This window comes from Geotrypetes seraphini, chromosome 2 (genome assembly GCF_902459505.1).
Source record: "Geotrypetes seraphini chromosome 2, aGeoSer1.1, whole genome shotgun sequence".
NCBI classification, from domain to species: domain Eukaryota; kingdom Metazoa; phylum Chordata; class Amphibia; order Gymnophiona; family Dermophiidae; genus Geotrypetes; species Geotrypetes seraphini.
Genome location: NC_047085.1, coordinates 114,105,381 through 114,128,943, shown reverse-complemented (window position 1 = coordinate 114,128,943; position 23,563 = coordinate 114,105,381). Strand labels below are relative to the sequence as shown.

Sequence of the window (23,563 nt, the reverse complement as noted above, 5' to 3'; positions counted from 1 at the left end):
CGACCCCCACGACCCCCCACCCCCCTTCCCCGTACCTTTGGTAGTTGGGCCAGAAGGGAGCCCAAACCCTCCTGGCCACGGCGACCCCCTAACCCCACCCCGCACTACATTACGGGCAGGAGGGATCCCAGGCCCTCCTGCCCTCGATGCAAACCCCCCTCCCCCCCCAAGAACCTCCGACCGCCCCCCAGCCGACCCGCGATCCCCCTCGCGACCACCACGACCCCCCCACCCCCCTTCCCCGTACCTTTGGTAGTTGGCCGGACAGACGGGAGCCAAACCCGCCTGTCCGGCAGGCAGCCAACGAAGGAATGAGGCCGGATTGGCCCATCCATCCTAAAGCTCCGCCTACTGGTGGGGCCTAAGGCACGTGGGCCAATCAGAATAGGCCCTGGAGCCTTAGGTCCCACCTGGGGGCGCGGCCTGAGGCACATGGGCCCAACCCGACCATGTGCCCAAGGCCCCGCCCCCAGGAGGGACCTAAGGCTCCCGGGCCTATTCTGATTGGCCCAGGCGCCTTAGGCCCCACCAGTAGGCGGAGCTTTGGGCCAGATGGGCCAATCCGGCCTCATTCCTTCGTTGGCTGCCTGCCGGACAGGCGGGTTTGGCTCCCGTCTGTCCGGCCAACTACCAAAGGTACGGGGAAGGGGGGTGGGGAGGTCGTGGGGGTCGCCAGGGGGGTCGCGGGTCGGCGGGGGGGGCGGTCGGAGGTTCTTGGGGGGGGCGGTCGTGGGGGGGGGGGGGGGTTTGCGTCGAGGGCAGGAGGGCCTGGGATCCCTCCTGCCCGTAATGTAGTGCGGGGTGGGGTTAGGGGGTCGCCGTGGCCAGGAGGGTTTGGGCTCCCTTCTGGCCCAACTATCAAAGGTACGGGGAAGGGGGGTGGGGGGGTCGTGGGGGTCGCCGGTCGGCTGGGGGGGCGGTCGGAGGTTCTTGGGGGGGGCGGTCGTTGGGGGGGGGGGGGGGTTGCGTCGAGGGCAGGAGGGCCTGGGATCCCTCCTGCCCGTAATGTAGTGCGGGGTGGGGTTAGGGGGTCGCCGTGGCCAGGAGGGTTTGGGCTCCCTTCTGGCCCAACTACCAAAGGTAGGGGGGTGGGGGGGTCGTGGGGGTCGCCAGGGGGGGTCGCGGGTCGGCTGGGGGGCGGTCGGAGGTTCTTGGGGGGGGCGGGCGTGGGGGGGGGGGGGGGTTTGCGTCGAGGGCAGGAGGGCCTGGGATCCCTCCTGCCCGTAATGTAGTGCGGGGTGGGGTTAGGGGGTCGCCGTGGCCAGGAGGGTTTGGGCTCCCTTCTGGCCCAACTACCAAAGGTACGGGGAAGGGGGGTGGGGGGTCGTGGGGGTCGCCAGGGGGGTCGCGGGTCGGCTGGGGGGCGGTCGGAGGTTCTTGGGGGGGGGCGGTCGTTGGAGGGAGGGGGGTTTGCGTCGAGGGCAGGAGGGCCTGGGATCCCTCCTGCCCGTAATGTAGTGCGGGGTGGGGTTAGGGGGTCGCCGTGGCCAGGAGGGTTTGGGCTCCCTTCTGGCCCGATATTGTCGGGAAGTCGGCGGTCCTTCGGGGTGGGGGTGCGAGTGGTCCTGCCGGGGGGGGGGGGCAGGGCAGGGCAGGGCGGGTAAACGGAGAGTCGGGACAACGCACGGAGAGTCGGGGAGGGCGAAAGGAGAGTTGGGGTGGCCAGAGGAGAGTCGGGGCAGGCGAAAGGACAGTCGGGCAGCATGCGCAGTATACAAAAGTTTTTGTACATAAAATCGTGGTTTCTGCGCGCTATACCCGTGTGCGCGTTTTACACGGGTGCGCGTTATCTGCGTGAAAATACGGTATGCCCCTCTATATCTTTATCTTAACTCTAGCTTTCCTATCTCTAATGGAGTTCCTTTCCTAATTTATCTGTATTTTACTGTAAACCACTTAAGCGGTATATCAAATGTTAATAAAACAAACAAACAAGTAAATTAACAAACAAATTAGACCACATTGTGCAAGAACATGTTCATATACATGGCAAATGTAGTTAAATACTACTCTTTTTTGGCTATATTGCAATACCTCTGTGGTTGTCCTGATGGTATGGATGAGATGAGCATTCCTGTTTGTACATCAGTCACTTTAAGGCAGCCATCTTTTCCTGTGCTGAGGATATGTCTGCTGTCTGCACAAAAGATTTTTTTTTTTTTTTAAATCTTAGTATCAAAACCCACTATATTTATGTTTATTAAAAACTGATATCCCTCTGAAGCTTACAACAGTTTTCAGCAGCTAACAAAAAATAGCAATAATTATATAAAGCAGGGGTGCCCACACTTTTTGGGCTTGCGAGCTACTTTTTAAATGACCAAGTCAAAATGATCTACCAACAATAAAATAAAATAAAAAACACAAAGCACATTGTACGCATAGAAAATGTTAATTATCATTCCTATTCCAGGGTTTTTCAAAGAGGTCAAAGCAGATGACTCTATGCACTATCACCTCAGTAACAACCATACAAAAATAGACAAATATACCCCCTCCCTTTTTATTAAACCACGATAGCAGTTTTTAGCGCAGGGAGCTGCGCTGAATGCCCAGCGCTGCTCTCGACACTCATAGGCTCCCTGCACTAAAAACCTCTATTGTGGTTTAGTAAAAGTGTAAAATATAGACAGCAGATATAAATTCAGACACATTTTGATCACTAAATTTAAAATAAAATCATTTTTCCTACCTTGGCTGGTGATTTCATGAGTCTCTGGTTGCACTTTCTTCTTCTGACTGTGCATACAATCTTTCTTCCCTTCTTTTAGCCTGTATGCTTCCTCTTCTCCAGACATCATTCCCTCCCCCAACTTTTCCTTCCTCTCTCCCTGCCCTTTCTCTCGGCCTCCCTTTCTTTTTTTCTGTTTCTCTTCTTTCCTTCTGTCTCCCTGCCTGCCCTTTTTCTTTCTTTCTCCCTGCCCTCCCCCAAGCTACTGCCACTGCCATTGGGGACCAGGACTCAAACGCCACCAATAACAGGCCCCAAGCTCTCCCTGCTTCGGCCAATCAGCATTCCTCTCCCCGACGCCAATTCTGCCGTCGGGAAGAGGAAGGCTGATCAGCCCAAGATCGTGATCAATCTATTGGGGGAAATGCTGCCGGGTCCTGCCTTCGCGGAAACAGAAAGTAGGCAGGACCAGGCAGCAAGAAGAGGAAATGCTTCACTTAACTTCCCGCCTTAGCCCGTAGCAAATGCTTGCTTCAGGGCTCTCAACATGTGCGTGCCGGCTTCCCTTCTCCCCCCCTCCCCCCCCCGGACATAACTTCCGGTTTCGGAGGGAAGAGAAGAGAAGCCTGCACACACACGTTAGAGTCCGGAGCATAAGTTCGCTACGGGCTGAAATCTCCAAGCCGGATTTTTTGGGTTTTTTTTAATGTTCAGCAGCGGCAGATGACAGCTGGGCGGACCGCCCAGCTAAAAGGCCCTAGGGAGAACACTGATCAGCCCGTAGATCAGGACGGCAACACGAGTCTATCACGGAGCCCGGGATGGGTTCCGCGATCGACTCACATTGCCTTCCTGAGCTACTGGTCGATCGCGATCGACGTATTGGGCACCCCTGATATAAAGTAACTCCATAAAATACTGTACCTACTCCTCTCATACAATAACACAAAATACAGAAATAAAACCCTATTGCATATGATTCACGCGTTATTGGGATGGCGGCCAGCTTAATTCAGGAGCTGAGAGCTTGTGGGCGTGCTTACACAGGACAGTGGCTGGCTTAATTTGGGAGCTGAGAGCTCATATATCAGGACGGCGATTGTTTTGAGAGGTGAGATTTGCGGGAGTGTTTAGCTCATCTTGCAAAACACTCGCAAACCGCGTTACTCACAAACCGAGGTTTGACTGTATACATAAAATAAAATTTAAAAAAAACTTAGATAACCAAATAATTAGAAAATAAGACTAAAAGACTAAACGGTTTATTAAGTTTGTGATATCCATGTAAGTTCAAACTAATTACCCAAATATTTAGAAAACTAATGTCTTTAAGGGTTCCTTTTACAAAGGTGCGCTAGCATTTTTAGCGCACATACCAGATTAGCAACTACCGCCTACTCAAGAGGAAGCAGTAGCGGCTAGCGCGCGTGACATTTTAGCGCGCACTATTCCACGCGTTAAGTAAGGCCCTAACGCACCTTTGTAAAAGGAGCCCTAAGGTCCTGATTCTCTAAAGTGCATCCCGATTTTAGGCGTCCTACAGCTGTCTAATCAGCCAATCAGGATGCACGTTTTAAAAAAAAAAAAAATGCTCCCCAGTCAAGCCTGAAGGCACCTCCGGGAGCCTAGGGAGACCCACAAGATGCTTAAGCTCGTCTAAGGGCCTTAGGCGGGCCTTAGGTTGAACCTAGGCGGCCCTACGCGTCTCCCTAGTAGAGGCGAAGCTTAAAATGTAGGCCAGCAAAATGCTGGCCTACATTGTAAGTAGACGCGGCCGCTATACTTATCGCGGCAAGGGATCTCTCTGCCGCTATAAGTATAGCGGGCCACGGCCCCCTGACCAGGATGGTGCCCAAACCCTCTGCCTGAAGACGCACCCCCCCGACACTACCGATCCCCCCCCGACATTACCGATCCCCCCCCCCGACAATATCGATAGCTGGCAGGAGGGTGCTCAATCCCTCCTGCCCGAAGACACACCCCCCCTCCCCCGGCGCTAACCCCCCCCAAACCTCAACTCCACCAAACCTGTTCTTAGAAGGGTCTTGCACGTCTTGAGCCGGCAGGCACGCCTCGTCTCGTCGAAATGAAGCGGGCCCGCCCCTTCCCGGCCCATCCCGCCGAAGCCTAAGGCCTGATTGGCCCAGGCTCTAGAAGCCTGGACCAATCAGGCCTTAGGCATAGCGGGTCCACCCATCCCCACTTAATCTAAGGCCTGATTGGCCAATCAGACCTTAGACTTAGTGGGGATGGGCGGACCCGCTATGCCTAAGGCCTGATTGGTCCAGGCTTCTAGAGCCTGGGCCAATCAGGCCTTAGGCTTCGGCGGGATGGGCCGGGAAGGGGCGGGCCCGCTTCATTTCGACGAGACGAGGCGTGCCTGCCGGCTCAAGATGTGCAAGACCCTTCTAAGAACAGGTTTGGTGGAGTGGAGGTTTTGGGGGGGGTTAGTCTTCGGGCAGAAGGGATTGGGCACCCTCCTGCCAGCTATCGATATTGTCGGGGGGGGGGATCGGCAATGTCGGGGGGGGCGGTCGGTAGTGGGGGGGGTGCGTCTTCGGGCAGAGGGTTTGGGCACCCTCCTGGTCAGGGGGCCGCGGCCCGCTATACTTATAGCGACAGAGAGATCCCTTGCCGCGATAAGTGTAGCGGGCCGTGTCTAATCTAACCCGTTTCTCTAACCCGCGTCTGTAACATGGACGCCGGTTACAGAATCGGGGTTTAGTTTAGGCCGATTCTGAATAGGACGCCTCTCCCGGGCGTCCTATTCAGAATCAGGGCCTAGGTGTCTTGCGGGCCTCGCCTTCAATATAGGCGGCCTGCCTGGGGAGCATTTTTTTAAAAAACGTGCATCCCGATTGGCTGATTAGACAGCTGTAGGATGCCTACAGCTGCCTAAAATCGGGACGCACTTTTAGAGAATCAGGCCCTAAGTGTCTTCTAAAGTCCACATAGGAATTGGAAGACATGATCAAATATTCCAGATCCTTGCCCCATAATGCTGCCTGGTATGACAAAAGATATTGATAGTATTTTTTTAGGTTACAACCTCTTGTATCTAAATCCCTTGGAGTGAAGATCATTGAACTTTTAAGACAAGAGTATGACATGTGTTCATTATGTGGGACTTTTTTGGATGTTTTTGTGTATATGGTTTTGTGTATTTCAGAAAATGATTCAAGAAGTAAGCTGTTCTGAAGAGTGCAGCACTCTGATGCAGAGCCAGCACTAGAAATGTGATCACATTGGTGCTACTCCTATTAGTTTGATTTTGAAAGCAATACATTTCCCCAGTAAATATTGGTGGTTTAAAAAAAAAAAATTATAAATAAGATTGTACAAAAGACTCAGAAAAAATAGTTTGTGGGACTGATGATTATATTCATAGTAGGCTCTTTAACTATGATGAACATATAAGTGAACTTTATAGCCTCTGATATGATGGCCCCATTAACTTTTATAAGCACCTACCTTTGAATTAAAGATTGAATTTAAAAAAAGTATTTTAAAAAACAATTAAAGGGAAGGGATTATGTTGGTATTTCACCTAATTTTGGGATTTAATCTTAGAGCTATCTATTTGGTTTTGTAAAATAGGAATTAAAACAAGCTCCAGAATAGAGAGTGCATGGAGACTGCCAGCAGAAGCAGTGTCTCCCATCTCCCTCCTCCTCCTCCCACTCTGAAGAATCTTGGCTTATTTGAAGAGAAGTGGAGCTCATTACCTCAGGATGCATATTCCCCTTCTTTTGCTGGGCTACAAGTATTGTTATTTTAAATCAAACAGTATTAAAGTGTCCTATATGGTGTGAAGCAAGACACTGGCCCTGTGTAGCAAAGGGGAAAGATGGCACTATACTACCACTATCGGTCTACCACAGTCAAGCTGCGAGTGGACATTAAGAGAAGGTTTGGGAAGTGCGAGTAGTAGGGGTACAAAAATGTAAAAATGATAATTATTTATTTTTATATACCGCCTAACCAGCAGTTCATAGCGGTTTACACAATAGGTACTCAGCATACAATATAACAACATCATACATAATAAAATTCTAAGTAACTAATACAAGCATTAAAATTAATGAATAAAAAAACACAATATAAACTAAAATAAGAATAGATAAAAAGATTAAAAGTACATTATAACTACATGCTAATATGAAAATCAGTAATGTATATTATATTTTTTAAATAAGTGGGTTTTAAGATCTTTTCGACATTGATAGTAAGTAAAAAATGGAGAAACAAGAAGATTCAATGAGTGCAAGGAAGGGGATAAGGGCAAGAAAGCATGTGAGAGCATCAGAGGGTGCAGGGTGTGAGGACCGAGAGGAGTGGGTAAAGCCATAACTGATGGGATAGGAGGGATAAGGTTAAGTGAGAGGTTCAAAGGAGTTGATGGTTGAGAGGGAAGGGATTGGAAGGGTCGTGGTGTGTGAATGAAAGAAAGGACTGGTGTCAGAAGAAGCAGTGTAAGTGGTCCTCCTTTTTCTCCTTCCCCTTCTTCCATTATTCACTTTCCTTTTCTTTCCTCTCTTCCCCAATTCTCTCTATCCTTCTACCCCTCCAGCCTGAGACTCCTCCATTTCCTTCTTAACAATCTCTTCCTTGGCCCATTTCCCAGACCCCTTTCACTGTTCTCTAACCCTCTCCTTCCTTCCCAGCACTGATCACTAAGATCCCCTTTTCACTAATAGAAAACCACAAATTCTACTAGATGGTGAAACGCCAGAACATGACTATTTTTATAAAATAAAATTTATTATGAAAATACACCACATGATCATTTCAGAATTCCAGAAACTTTGCTGCATATCCTACCCTTGAGTTGCCTCATGACACCAGAGCTTGTGGTTAAACTAAATATGACTGCTACTATGGTGTCTTGTTTAATAGTTGTTCTTAATTCAGATAGATAAAAAGCAAGACTATACATACCAGGGCTAAAAGCAGCATCATGTACAACCCCTGAATGACATGAAAGCTGGTGTAGCATACTGGCTGTAGAAAGGTCCCAAATGCTAAGAGATCCTTCGGTGGTTCCTGATACCAACATTGAATTTGCAGGGTTCAGGTTGATTATATTTACCTGGAAAAAGGAATTGTAGTTTTCAGTCCAGATATATGCATTAGGTTCACATGAATGGGCCACACGTACCAAGCTGGTGCAGCCAAGGAAGTCCAACTTCAAACTCTTTCAAAGTCTCATTAGCACCTCATGGAGGCCCATTTTAAGCATGGCTGGCAAAAAAGGCATTTTTGTATTATCTGAATTTCTGGTTGTGCGCTGTTAGCATTACTACTTGCACAGTAAAAAAAAAAAAAGAAAGCATTGCTGTAGCACCCTTATCACCTCCTATTTAGGTGACATTAAGGACATTAACGGCTCCCATTTATGGACACACCAACTGGTTAGCATAGCAATAATGTGCACGTGCCAGCTGATTAGCACATCCAGGCCCATTCTCTTTGCTCCCAAAAATAAGTTACCATGCAGTTAGAGCGCACAGATGCAAAACTAAAGTGGAATGCTTTAGTGCATCCTGTGTTAGGTCATTTTTGCTGTCCTAACTCCCCCCACACACAATTTTTACTAAACCATGGTAGATGTTTTGATCATGGCCCGGAGCACTAAATGCTCTGACGCTGCTCCGACACTCATAGAATTCCTCTGAGCTTCGGAGTGTTGTCGGAGCATTTAGTGCTCCAGGCTGTGGCAGAAACCTCTACCATATCTTAGTAAAAAAAAAAAAAAAAAGGGTGGGGAGGAGGGGTGTTATGCATTCTAAACTAAACTAAAGCTTAAGAGTCATAATTCTGAGAAGGCTCGATTTGTTTTACAGCAATTAAATAAACAGGGAATAATTTACAAATGATAAATAGAAAATAATAGCAAAATTTGAAAAGCATTAATTTTCAAATTGTTTGGCAAATAGAGTAGTTTTTAAAGATTTATGGAAAAATTGAAATGAACTGAACTCCTTAAAAAAGGGGGAGATCATTTCAGAGTTGAGAGAGTTTAAAGACCAAAGATTGACTAAAGATCTTGACTCCTTTAATCCCTTTTTTAGAAGGAAGTTAGAGTTTAAATTGTTGGCTATTTCTTGCAATGGAGAATCGGTAAACATTCCAAAGTAAAGGAATAAGAGGATTAAAGATACCATGTAGAATTTTAAAAGAAATACAAGTGAATTTAAACTGAATTCTAAAATAAACCGGGAGCCAATGAAGACTCTGAAGCAAAGCAGTCACATGGTCAAATTTATGTTTTCTAAAGATCAGCTTCGCAGCAATATTCTGAATTAATTGTAATCTATGAAGACAAATTTTTGTAATTCTGAGGTAGATAGCTTTACAGTAATCAAGACGCCACCAATTGGTTAAGTGGACACTCTGCCCTCAGCTCACCCCTACCCTGGCTATTTAGAGAATGGTTGTTTAGCGGGGATATTCAGTGTGAATATCAGGAATTAGGGTTAAACATTACTCTACTCTTCCACTTACACATGTAACTTACAGAATACTAATACTGTATTTTAAATCAAGCAATATTAATGTGTCCTATATGGTCTGAAGCAAGATGCTGCCCTGTGTAGCAGAGGGGAATGATGTAACCTGACCAGTGAGTGCATCACATGGAACCTGGTCTACCCTTTTTCTCCATTCTAATCTTCTGCCTAAATTTCTGTATAGTCCACTCTCAGCCTATACTCAAATAACTTGTATCTAAACTAAACTACTTATATTTAAACTACTGTTCTTAATTTGCTGTATAGTCCCTATATTTACACTGCTGCACAATCTCTTATGTCCAAGTATTTAAATCTACTGTATAATCTTGTATGTCCAATTCACTCCATTGTGAATGTTTACTTGTAAACCGTACTGGGAGGACGGGATAAAAATCTAAATAAATAAATAAATAAAATACACCTTATGACGAAGACCATCAACCATTTTAGTAGCCTTCAACTGGACAACTCCATCCTGATTATATCTTTTTGAAGGTGTGGTCTCCAGAATTGTACACAATATTCTACAGCAGGGGTGTCAAAGTCCCTCCTGGAGGGCCGCAATCTAGTCGGGATTTCAGGATTTCCCCAATGACTATGCATGAGATCTATTAGCATACAATGAAAGCAGTGCATTCAAATAGATCTCATGCATATTCATTGGGGAAATCCTGAAAACCCGACTGGATTGCGGCCCTCCAGGAGGGACTTTGACACCCCTGTTTTACAGTAAATGAGGTCTGACTGGAGTCTTACACAGGGGCATCAGTACCTCCTTTTTCCTACTGGCCATTCCTCTCCCTATGTCCCACAGTAAGTCTTTTTAATATGTGGTAAGCGCGCACTAGCTCTTACCTCAGTTTAGTAAAAGGATCCCTGGATGTCTTTAATCACTTCCAATCACTTTAATGTCTTTAATCACTTTCCTGAATTTTTGTTTTCAGCTATTCAACCTTTACCTAGTTAAACTATCAGCAAAGCTACTAGAAAGTATGAAGGCTATAAGATTTCCAATTCCATCATTTTGAAACCAGAAGGAGCTGATATAATGCAACAGCATCCAGCATTTATTTATACTCAGCAGTGAAGGGGCAGCTGCTGAATTTTGAAATTCGCCTACATACCAAATGTTTGGTAATTGATGTTTAGCAATCAGGGTTTACAACATTCACTAGTAATGTCTTCTGCATGCAGAAGTATCATTAAAAAGGGTATCACGACCAGGTCGAAGGAAGTCATCCTGCCACTGTATCGTGCAATGGTGCGGCTGCATCTGGAATACTGTGTCCAGTACTGGTCGCTGTACCTCAAGAAGGACATGGCACTACTTGAGGGAGTCCAGAGAAGAGCAACAAAGCTGATAAAGGGTATGGAAAATCTCTCATATACTGACAGATTGAAACAGTTAGGACTGTTCTCCCTGGAGAAGCGGAGACTTAGGGGAGACATGATAGAAACCTTCAAGATCCTGAAAGGCATAGAGAAAGTAGACAGGGACAGATTTTTCAAACTAAGGGGAACCACAAGTACAAGGGGGCACTTGGAGAAATTGAAAGGGGACAGGTTTAGAACAAACGCTAGGAAGTTCTTTTTCACCCAGAGGGTGGTGGATACATGGAATGTGCTTCCAGAGGCTGTGGTAGACAGGAGCGCTGTACAGGGCTTCAAAGAAGGTTTGGATAGGTTCCTAGAGGACAAAGGGATTGAGGGGTATAGATAGGTGTAGATATGGGTTGTAGGGATAGGAGTAGAGGTAAGTTACAGGAATAGGAGTAGAGATAGGTTATAGAGCTAGTCAGGGACCACTGCTCAGGCAATGGGCCTGATGGGCCGCCGCGCGAGCGGACCGCTGGGCGAGATGGACCTCTGGTCTGCCTCAGCAGAGGCAATTTCTTATGTTCAGGTTGCTATTAAAAAAGTTATGGGATGCCATTTCATGTTAAAAAAAAACTTAAATTAGGAAAATTATCTTGAGATATTTTATTTGAAATAAACATTTTTCAAAGAAATAGTGTCCAATAGCAAATTCCAGAAGAAAGTCCTGACCTTACTAAATACATATGTTAAAATTCAACCTTCGTCAGAGCCCCTTCTTCTGAATAAATCAGTGGTCCTGATAATTAAAAAGACATAAGTGGTCTACACAGACTGTCTCTGTTCTACACACAATTTATGCACAGGCCACAATTTCACACAGGAACGGTTTAAGGTGGGTAATATTCATCTGCTCTGCGTACACCTTCTATCTACGTCAGTCAGGCCAGCAAAACACAAAAACAGATGACACAGTATATTTAATGTGCCATTTAAAAGCTAGGTCCACCGATTATACAGATAATGTAAAATGCTGCTACCGGTAATTTACTTTACCCAGCTACTGCAGCCTTTGAAAATCAGGTCAACAATTTTCTAAGTTTAGAGTTTCTGAGGTTAGCAGGCGCTTAAAAAGATCTATTTAAAACGACTATCTTCAAACGTCATCTATGTCTCTGACTTGTATCGGATTATTTGGCACAATACAGCTAGATTTTGGTTCTATAGGCATTAAAACAACTTAAATTTTATTTCAGATGAGAAAAATATTAAACTACTGTCCAGTAAGCACAGTTACTTACCGTAACAGGTGTTATCCAGGGACAGCAGGCAGATATTCTTGACTGATGGGTGACGGCACCGACGGAGCCCCGGTACGGACACTTTTAGAGTGATTGCACTCTAAGAACTTGGAAAGTTCTAGAGACCGCACCGCGCATGCGCGAGTGCCTTCCCGCCCGACCCCGACGCGCGGTCCCTCAGTTTCTTAGTTTCCGCGGAGCTAAGAAGTCGCATTTTCAACGCATTAAAACAACTTAAATTTTATTTCAGATGAGAAAAATATTAAACTACTGTCCAGTAAGTAAAATATGTTTAAAGTGATTAACCAGGAAGTGCTAAGGGAAAGAGTCTAAGGGCAGTAGTTTCTAATGTGCTCTGAGGTGGCATTATCTTTCTACCCTAGGATCATTGGTCCACTAACACACTACCTAATGTGTTCCCAGAGACTGGAGTGCCTAAATTGGTGAGCCTCCTTGCTATTCCCTTTCCCCCTCCACAATTAAAGTCCCCTGCCTACTACTGCTACTACTTATCACTCATATAGCACTGAAAGACGTAAGCAGCGCTGTACATTTTGACAGTTATAGACCTCCCCGAAATGATCCCCAACCTCCTTTCCCGAAGTGTACCCCAGGGGAGGGGGAGGGAGGGTTCTTGATGTTTAGCAGTCGAGGCAGCAGTGATCCTCAATTGCTCCTGCCCCAATGGTCTCCAGGCTAAAATGCACCAGGTCATCCTAGTAGAACCACAAGACTATCACCGGCACTACTGCATTTTGAACTCAAGAGATCAATTCAAGAAGCAACTAAAAACCCAATTGTTTGCCACCGCATTCTTATGACTTAACAGTTCTTTGGAAAAGAAAAGTTAGTTCTCTCCCCTGTTGATTTTAAGATTTTAGTTTTGTCATAATTACTATGTTTTTTATTTTAATTCATGTGAACCGTTTAGTTCTTAAGTGGTATAGAAAAGTTTTAAATAAATGAAAAGCTGAGACCAACTGGAGATTGTTCCTGCCCCAGTTGCTAGACATCAGGGAGTGACTGGTAGGTTCCTAGGTGGGATCTTTAGGAGGGATCTATAGGTGTGACTTCCATAGGGTTAGCATTTGTTCTGAGCAGATGTGGGTCTTTGCTTGGTAAGTACGGGGGGAAGGGAGAGCGCATCAGTTCATATGCACCGGCCTCTTTTAGATGTCCCAGGGAGCAATGGCCCATGTGTTAGTAGCCTGATGTTTCTAGGAAATAGAATAATGTTGCTTGTGAGGCTGATCCCAAGTTGCATTATTGATATACTGCAGGAGTCAGTTTACTGCAGCAAAGTAATTACATTACATTACCTCCCTAAATCATTAAGAAGCGAGTGATGGGAGTAGAGAATGACACGGTGACAAAATTCATCACCGTCCCCTTCCCCGTGGATAACCGCGGGAAACCATCTCGATGTCATTATTCAAGGAGAGAGGGAGGAATCAAGAGTATGAATGGGCTCAACCACAGACCCTTAAGCCTTGCATTGAAGAATGTTGGTGTAGAAGGACTGAGGTTGAGATAGACACGTAAGAATGACACAGGATTGTTTCCCGTGTCATTCTCTAGATGGGAGCATAGAATTGGGTTTTAGTGATGACTACTAACCTGTCCAAGGATCCAAACAAACAGAAGCAACGTTCTTTGCTACCCTGTACCATTCAGCTTCCTCCTCCAGTTCTGTCTTATAATAGCATGCTGTACATTGTGATGAATATTACATTATCAATGCGAGACTATTACAACCAGCTGCTCACAACAAAGAAACAAAAAATGAAAGGTTCTGAACAGGCAAAATGCTTGTGCTCCATACTCACACTGGCATCTTGTTCTAACTCAGCTAGCAATTCAAAATCATTTCTTTTGGTCCCTGAAACTTCAGTAGAAACACAATGCCAAACCTACAAATATAAATAACATAAAAATTTATTTAAATACCGCAATACCTTTGGAGTTCTATGCGGTTTACAAAAGAAAATGGAAAGTGACAAAAACAAATGACCTAGAAATTATAAAAATTTGCATGCAACAAACCTACTCAATCACTCAGTGAGCAATTGAGACATGTGCAAAGCCCTAACAGTAGTGAGAGGAGAAGCAGCATCCTGTCACTGCTGTCAGGGCTTCTGCTTTTTTTTTTTTTTTATGGGACAAATGTTCTGCGCAACTTAAATGTGCACCATCTGTCCCATTAAAAAAGCCCTCCCCCCATGCTAGCACCCCTGAGCTACCACCAGTGTTCCCTCTAAGCGGGCGGGTGTTGTGAGCAAACTTTTTTCACTGTGAGCTAAAAATATCGGGCGCCAGCAAATTATGAGCCAAATAAATATGTTGTCAAACTTGCTGATACATGAGGACGAGGTATTCAAAGGAATTTTAGGCCTACACGCTAAATTAAATAACGTTAAATAATATTTTTAAGAACACAAAACAACGCATTAATTCTTGAAAGTACAAAATTCTTTATTTTTTTTTATTTTTATTTTTTTTTTTTACCAGAAAAACTCAAATTTATTTTAAAACAGTCTACAGAAATTGTAGGGATGAAATGATATCTTAATAAATGTTTTACAACAAATGTAGTTATGTCTGTTACATCCATATGTGTAAAATGTAAATTAAAAACAGTCCAGAAGACAATACGTTTGATGCTTTCAATTTCTAGACAATCTATCAATTCCAGCTTCTACACAAAAGTATAAATACATTAAAACAAAATATTGAAAACCAAATGTGTCCGTTTCATTGATTTTAGCATGTTCTGGAAGTTCTTCATAGGCTTTTAGGCTCCAAAATTCTTTATTAAGATTGTTCTCTTCTGCCTTTTTCTGATTTCCAAAAATTGTAAACACTGTCTATGTTTACATTATTTCCTGTGTCTAAATAAAGTTTGATTCTAATTAGGCATTCCAAATGTTCTACTCTTAACTTATTACGAGTCTTTGTCTTTATAGCATTCATCAAGCTAAATCCTCTCTCACAATCGGCACTTGAAGCCTGAAAGGTGCAACACACGTCTAATAGAGCATTTAGTCCACTGAACTGTTTATGCTGCTGAGTAAAATTGTACATTTCCTGAAGCGTATGTATAGCTCCTGCTTTTACTTTTTCAGCAATAATATATTTGAACTCCGAATATTCTGAAATAAGCTGCCTTTTGAAACAATGTTCATCATCTTTGTTCATTAACAGAAAATAACGGTTAGATAATCGTGAAAATTGTTCGTTTCCAAATGTAAATTCCTCTAAGTTGGACGGATTTGAGATACAGTCTTTGTCGAAAACACGCCAGTCCTCTAATTCATTGTCAGGAAATCTTTTGTCCATATGATCACAAGTTTGTGTAATAAATGTAAGAATATGATCTGTTTTAATTACAGAATTACAAGATGAAATGAGAGTTTCAACATTTTCATTGAAATGTGGTTTTTTCCCCAGATATTGAGATCTGAGTTTCCTTAATTTGGCTTTAGTGAACTGGAATGCATCCAAAGGTGCCAAACAACTCTTCTGAAGAAGCTTACACAGTGATCCAAGCTCCTCAAGAACATCGCAGAGAATAAATAGCGCAACTTTAAATTCCAGATTACTCAATTTAGTCAGGCAGTATTTGTGCACGGGATCATTGTCTTCTTCCACCTGTTCTTGACAATATTCTAACAGGATGTCATAATTTCTAACCACTGCACTTACAGCAAAGTGCCGAGACAGCCACCTAACATCATGTATAGCTTTAAATGAAATGACATCTGAGTCTGCAGCATTAGCAATATCCTCCAGTTTGGCTTTTCGTACGCTCGATCTACTGAAAATCGTATACACGGTGCGTATTAGAGTTTCGATCTCTTTCATGAATGGGATCGTTTTCCATGCATCATCTATGCCTAGATCTTCGCGGTGAGCTACACAGTGTTGCTCTAGAAGATGAGGAACTGATTGACGTAACTTTGCAGCTACACCATTATGCTTCCCAAGCATGACTGATGCTCCATCGGACGTGAACATGACCATACGACTGAAATCTAAATCGTTCTCACTATAAAACTGCTTTATAGCATCAACTATAGCTGTGCTGTCACAAGCAGTTAGATGTTTGATGCCAGCAAAAAGTGTCTCATGAATGTTGCTGCCACTTCTTCTAAATTTAATGTATATTATGAGCATTTTCGAAACAGAAATATCAGTACTTTCATCAATTATTAGGGTATGAAAAGGAGACCTCAGGATTTCTGTAAATGTTTCCCGTTTAACAATGGCATTTATGCAGTCAAGGAACTCGAAAGCATAGTTTTTGCTTCTCCAGCTATCAGGTATTTTTACGTATTTAGCCATGTGATTGTTAAATTCCTGGACGGATAGCATGGACATATTCAACTTTACCGCTAGCAATATATTATCAATTAAAATGTTAACTTCCTCTGGACTTGATTTATATCTCTGTGCGTATTCAATTCTGTTGTTCCGACTATCGGGAGTTTCTTTCAATAAATTCATTAGAAAACCTCGGCTTTGATTGTGAATCTTTTGAACCGCTTCTAAATGAGAATTATGATTCAGATGACGCTTTAAATAATCAATTTTCCAATCAGACCAAGTCTTCCCTGTGCTCCATTCTCCGTTAACACCTGCTTTTCGGCATAGGGAGCAAATTAATGCGTTGTCCGTGTCGCTATATTCGAATATTTCTTTCATCGCCACTGTTTTCCGTCCACTCGCGTGCGGCAACGTGGTGTCAACCAAAAACTCGGTCAGCCATTCCTTCTTAAATTGGTTGCGCTTTTTCTTTGTGCTGCTACCAAACTCTTCATTCTCTTTACGCTTCGACATTTTCGAATGGATGTAAAAATTATTTGACTGAATCTATGGAAGATCACAAAAGAAAGTTTATGCACACGCTTCAAACGATCTAAACTTGAAAAGAACTTGCTTCATGCATGTATAGATAAACAATGGCTCTCGTGCGGCCTCAGTTTTGTAGCACCCCCACCCCGACGTCCGATTCCTCCCCCAGCCTCCCCTTACCTTTGCGACGCGTGTAATATAAAGCTGTTTGAGGATGCGGTTAAAATGAACAATTTCTCTTACACAAGGAGGTTTCCAGATCTCACCCAATGACTATATCCCCAAACTCTCAACATGCTTCATTTCTTGCAGCTGGCTCCTTTGTTTTAACACTAACAAGTCCCGCCCTCCCATGTTTGGTCCTTCTCTCTCTCTGTTTTCATCTGATTTTTACGAAGTCAATATTTAAACACTGCAGTTGGCGTTTGTTGTTGCATCTCCCAGACACCCAAGAACCGGCACAATGTCTTTCGACCCTGGGGCGCTCTCAGTCCCACACCAACAGGGCCAATGAGAACCTCCAGGGCCAAAGAACAAACCCTCTCCCCCAGGGTCATCCAGACCCCACAAAAGAACCATCCATGATCAGGGACATAGCACAGAATGTCTTCCCCTTTGGGTCTTCCCTGCAAATGCCCCTGGAGTGGTGACCTCCCGGGCAAGCCACAGCCCAACTCCACAACCGCTACCTCCCCCCACAGATATAACAAGCTCCGCCGGGGGCGAAGGCACGCCGCGACCAGGGCACGCGGCGACCAGGGCGGGCCGCACCCCCCCCCCCCAATTGGAAAGCGGACGGAGGGACGGAGCGAGAGGGGCGGGACGAGGCAGCCAGGGCCGCAGAACACCACCGGGGCCGAACCGGCCGCCGCAGCGCAGAAACCGGGGCAGCCCGCGGCCGCCCCACCCGACAACGGAGACCATCCAAATCCCTCCCCACCACCAGCAGGAGGGCGGCGGCGGAGCTCTGGAGGCAGACACGCCGAATCGGCAACGGAGGAGGACGAAACTCCCGCCAACCCCCCCCCCCCCCCCTGCAGCTGCAGATTTTGTTTTTGCAGTCCTAAGTTTATCTGGGATATTTATCCAGATAGTGGGACCTCGCGGCCCACCTCCAAACCCTTACCTCCAGCGGACACCGGCACCGGTTGAGGTTTGAATGTTGGCAGCGTGGTGGTGTGTGCGCTGTGACGAGAAACTTGTGCGCTGCGATGTATTATTTTGTGCGTCAACGCACGTCAACGCAGCTTAGCGGGAACACTGGCTACCACCCCCCCACACTCTAAAAAAATGGCAGGAGGAATGCCCACTCCCTCCTGCCATGAAGGCTCCTGCCTGCCCGCCCGCTCCCCTGAAATAAATGGCAGGAGGGATGCCCACTCCCTCCTGCCACCGCAGTGCCCCCTCCCCGCCCCGGTGCCCGTACCTTTCTGTTGGGAGCAGGAGGTACCGAAAATACCTCCTGCTTCTCCTCTGGTCGCTACGCCACTGGACCTTAGGCCCTGCCCTGGTGCATCATGTGATGCACAGGGAGGGGCCTAAGGCCCTGATTGGCTTAGACTCCTCGAGCTCCTCCCTTGGGTAAGTCATTTTGATAATCCACCACTAAAATGCATGAATGCTAAACCAGCCGGAACTGGTTTAGCAACCACGTTAAAGTTTTGAGAATCTTCCCCTCAGTGGTGTACTACTATTTATTATTTCTACAGTGCTACCAGGTTTAGCCATGGTGGGGGGCCTTGGGCACCCCCCCTTTGGGTTTGGGCCCCCTCCAGAACTTCAGCATCCATTTACCTTTGCTGGTGGGCTTGTTGAAGCCCTGCCAGCCAAATAAATACAGTGCTGTCGCTCCCCTCATCCTCGTGCCGCTTTCTTAAGGCAGAGGTTGGCAGCATGCTGACAGCAAGAAGTCCTGGTGTCAGACACTGAAGGCATAATTACATTACATTACATTACTGATTTCTATTCCGCTTGTACCTTGCGGTTCAAAGCGGATTACACAGGAAGAGAACTGGACATTTCCAGGAGGGTACATGACATTGGAGAATACAGGTTGAGGGTATAGACTTAATAACAGAATGAGTGTATAGACATAATAACATTGGAAGGTAAATCTGGTTACATTACATTACATAGCAGATTGTCTGTTTCCATATGTTGGTAGGTAATCTGTTTCGGAAGATGATTTAGGTTCCATTTTTTTTTATTGGTCAATTGAGGGTATGGTGTCAGGGAGTGCATAGAACCTTGTCGGTGTAAGTGGAGGAGGAGAGGGAGATTAGGAAGATTGTAATGGTATTGAACAGTAGTGTTTTGATTTCTAGGGGGAGAGGAGAGGGAGGTTAGGTAGTTTGTATATACTTTTTGAATAGCAGCGTTTTGATTTCTTTACGGAATGCTTTGAAGTCAGATGTTGAGGTTAATAGCCTGGTAATGGAGGGTTCGAGTTTTGCTGCATGCGTTGCTATGAGGTTATCGTAAAGCTTTTTACGATGAGTGCCATTGAGTGGTGGGTATGAGAATGGTGTCAGTGTTCTTCTTGTTCTGGGTGGAAGGTTATAGTTTAGGCGATCGTTTAGATAGGCAAGTGCAGTACCGTTGATTACTTTGAAGATTAGACAGTATAGTTTGAATTGAATTCTGGCTCGAATCGGTAGCCAATGTGAGTCTAGGTAGGCATTGGTGATGTGATCAAATTTTCCGAGGGAGTAGATTAGTCTGAGGGCTATGTTCTGAACGGTCTGTAGTTTTTTGATCATGTTTGTAGGGCATGGTAGATATAGGATGTTGCAGTAGTCCACAAGACCTAGTACCAGGGATTGTACAATGATTCTGTAGTGTTCTTTGTCAAAGTATTTCCTTATTTTTCTTAAGTTGCGCATTGTGAAGAATGCTTTTTGGGTAGTTTTATTGATTTGAGTCTGCATAGTGCAGCATCTGTCTATCAGCACTCCCAGGATTTTGAGGGAGGTTTGGATTGGGAATTTGATTGCTTTAATTTCCAGGTCTGTTATGGATGGGTTTTTGTCCATTTCAAGCATTAAGAATTTGGTTTTGTCCGAGTTTAGTTTTAATTTTTGGTTTGTCATCCATTTTTCTACTTCATCCAGTATTGTTTCCAGGTGTCCTGTTGTGGTGTGGTCTTGGGATTCGAAGGGGAGGAGAATAGTTATGTCGTCTGCGTAGCTGAATGATGTTACATTTAGGTTGTCTAGGATGGTACCGAGGGAAGAGATGTAGAGATTGAATAGAATGGGTGAAAGTGGAGATCCCTGCGGGACTCCGCATGGATTTGACCATGGGTTAGATTTCGTATCATTTATCTTAACTCTGTACGTTCTTGTTTTAAGGAATCCTTGAAACCAGTTATAAACCACCCCTGAGATCCCTATTGCATCCAGTATCTGGAGTAGTATGGTATGATCAACTAGATCGAAGGAGGCGGAAAGATCTAGTTGGATGATTAGGATCCTGTGTCCTTTACTGAGGTATTGTCGGGCTATGTCCAGTAGTGTTGCTAGTAGTGTTTCTGTGCTGTGGTAAGATCTAAATCCTGATTGAGATGAGTGAAGTATATTGTGGTCAGCTAGGTAGTTGGTGAGGTATTGAGCCACCAGTCCTTCAATCAGCTTGACGTATAATGGGATCGAAGCGATAGGTCTATAGTTGGTAGGTGTGTCTATAGGGCCTTTTTGGTCTTTCAGTAGAGGTGTGATTATAATCTCTCCAAGATCTTGCGGGAATTGGCCTTCTATGAGAGTGCTTTGTATCCATTGCGTGAGGCTGGTTTTGAATTTAGGGGAGGCATTTGTAAGTAGATACGATGGGCAGTAGTTCAAGTCGCATGAGGTGTGGCTGTATTTTTTGTATAGTCGTGCCATACTCTGCCTCAAGGAAGCAGTGTGAGGTGGAGGGGAGCGACAGCACTGTATTTATTTGACTGGCAGGGTCTCAGCAACCCCACCAGCAAAGATATGTTTGGCGAAGAGGGAAAGGAAAGAACTCCTCCCCCCAGTCCACCCTTGGTCACCCCTATATTTGGAGGACTGGCTATGCCTGTTTCCACTGTCCTCTCTCTCTCTGTTTTTCTTCAATTCTAGTAGTAGTTTTGATATCTCTTTTCTGCAGAAAACCACTTTGATTTCTCAGAACTGGTACATTAAGCTTAAACAAAAATATGACCATCCTTTTCATGACATACAAGCACAGGCAAAAGCTATAACTAAGTGACATTGTCTAAGGTTTGGAACCCATATTCCCTGCCCTCCCCATGTATCTAATTGTGGTTATAAAACAATTTTAAAAAATATGCACATATACATTTGAAGAAACAAAGGGTGAAAGTATTGATTTAGATAGTAGAAAGGGCATTAGTATGTACTTAGCTAAGAGATTGCAACTATTTAAAATGCAAACCTTTACTGTAGAATCCCAAGATGCAGAATACAACCTATTGTCATGCCAACAGATCTTGCTAACAGCATCATCGTGTCCCATTAATGTGTCTTGCCGTCTACCAAATGCTACTGAATAAAAATATCTGTGGCAAAACATGACAGGAGGGTTATTGAAGTCTGTAAATGAGTGTAGAGGAAAAGCAAGCTTATTTTACTTTATAGATGCTGGCTACATTCATTTAAAATTTTAGAGACAAACTAACTCTGCCTTGGTGTAAACCCTGCAGATACTTCTTACCTGTGCGGTTTACAGCAATAATCATTGAAAAATTGTCCAGGTCATTTTGCTTAGCATACTGCTGTGGTTACAAAATAAATGCATTATCTGTACCTGTGTTTCTTTGCAGACAAAAGTTAAGGAAAATAATGGCGTTAAATCCAGAAACTGAATGCTGGGCCATGTCTGGCCACCAACATTGAATTCCTGGGTTTCTGGAGCTAACACACAGTTAAGTGCTGAATATTGCACTTAACAGGCTATGGATTACTGCATAAAGACTTAACCTGGCTGGTTAAGTACTGAATATCAGCAATTAGCTGGCCAAATGCCGACACTGCTCATGGAATGCCTCCTCCCCCCCCCAAAAAAAAATAGCCAATTTTCAGTTTGGTGCTAACTGGTTATTTTCAGTGGCACTAACCAGTTAAGTGCTGATGAAAATTAGGGGGTAGCCTCAAACAGAGATTTAACCAGCCAGGAGCTGTTTCTAGTCAGTTAAATCACTTTGAATATCAACCTATGCGCAAAACATTTTCATCCCAATCCAAACAAACCTTCAGGAATTCATCTTGCCTATGTGGGTTAAATTACACACACTGTTGCAAACTTTTAAGAAGCTGATTTCCATAGATGGAACAGATTTTACCTGTGGAAATCAGCTTTCAAAATTACCATGTTTTAGATCTGGGGTGTCAAAGTCCCTCCTCGAGGGCCACAATCCAGTCGGGTTTACAGGATTTCCCCAATGAATATGCATGAGATCTATTAGCATACAATGAAATCTGTGCATGCAAATAGATCTCATGCATATTCATTGGGGAAATCCTGAAAACCCGACTGGATTGCGGCCCTTGAGGAGGGACTTTTGACACCCCTGTTCTAGATCAACCCAAATGAAATGGAAACTGACAAAAGGACGAGATTAAAAAATAAATTCTTATAATGGTCACACTGTCTTTGCTCAGAATTTATTTAGAAGTATTATGCCAGCATATAAAACAATATGGGGCTCAAAATCAAAACAAAAAAAAAGTCTAAAAAGTGGCTTAAATGGGAACTTGGATGATCAAAAAGCCTGATCGGCCAAGCACCCATAACCAAAGCTGGTTTTAGACGTATCTAAAACCAGCTTAGGCCTTTCCCCTGCCTCTAAACGCATAGAGCAAAAAGAGGCATTTTAAGAGGAGGGGAAAGGGTGGGAGATGGGCAGGAGGTGGGCCTACCTAGACATAGCCGTACAGCATGTATAACCAAAGGTTTAGGCAGGTTGCCTAGTCGGCACTTATACGTTTTGACTTAAACCAAGTCAAAACAGGTATAAGTGCCGAAAAAGGGGCCGCTGAGCTGATCGCGGCTGCCGCGATCAGCTCAGCGGCCCCAGCAACCTACCCCTACTGCAACGATCGTGACAGAAGAGATGACTCATCTCTCCTGCCATGATTGCGATTGCCATTGCCCACCTCCCTGAACCGCGGCACTTCAGGGTGAGGATCGAGGCAGGGAATCTCCCCTGCTGCGATCCTCATCCTGAAGTGCCACGGTTCAGGGGGTTGGGTGATCACCATCATGGCAGGAGAGATGAGCCATCTCTCCTGCCGCGATCCACACCCCTAGCAATGATCGGGGCAGGAGGGAGCCCAAGCCCTCCTGCCCGAACAACCCCCACCCTCCCCGATGCGATCAGGGCAGGAGGGAGCCCAAGCCCTCCTGCCCCAAGCCCTCCTGCCCCCTACCCCCACTAAAATACGGGCAGGAGGGATCCCAGGTCCTCCTGCCCCAACAGAGTCCCCCCACATCTGACCCCCCAGAACGCCCAATCAGCCCCCCACCCGCCAACCCTGCGATCCCACCCCCGTACCTGAAGAACGTTGGCCGGACAGACGGGTCCCAAGCCCTTCCGTCCGTCCAGCTGCGTCGGGGCAGGGGGACCTGGGATCCCTCCTGTCTGTATTTTAGGGGGGGTAGGGGGGGCGCCAGGGAAGGAGGGCTTGGGCTCCCTCCTGCCCCAATCATGTTGGGAAGGGTGGGGGTTGTTCGGGCAGGAGGGCCTGGGCTCTCTCCTACCCGATCCAATCGGGAGGGGGGGGGGTAGATCGCGGCAAGAGAGATTGGCTATCTCTCCTGCTGCGATTGTTGCTGGGGAGTGGATTCTGTAACTGGTGTTCTTTTTCACAGAAATCAGTTACAGAATCCAGCGTTTAGGTAAAGGACTGGCTCCTCCTTCACCTAAAAGCTCG

The 23,563-nt window shown here is 45.3% G+C and overlaps 1 protein-coding gene across 1 annotated transcript in view; it reads right to left on the bottom strand.

Annotated features, from left to right (window-relative positions):
• Positions 1-23,563, bottom strand: part of NSMAF (neutral sphingomyelinase activation associated factor) — a 155,172-nt gene that overhangs the window by 6,000 nt on the left and 125,609 nt on the right. Inside the window, exons 26-29 of the mRNA XM_033933475.1 lie at positions 21,066-21,189; positions 13,625-13,708; positions 7,610-7,760; positions 2,035-2,137 (exon numbers count right to left, since the gene is read on the bottom strand). Of these exons, the coding sequence (XP_033789366.1) occupies positions 2,035-2,137; positions 7,610-7,760; positions 13,625-13,708; positions 21,066-21,189 (462 nt within the window). The remainder of the gene's footprint in view (positions 1-2,034; positions 2,138-7,609; positions 7,761-13,624; positions 13,709-21,065; positions 21,190-23,563) is intronic.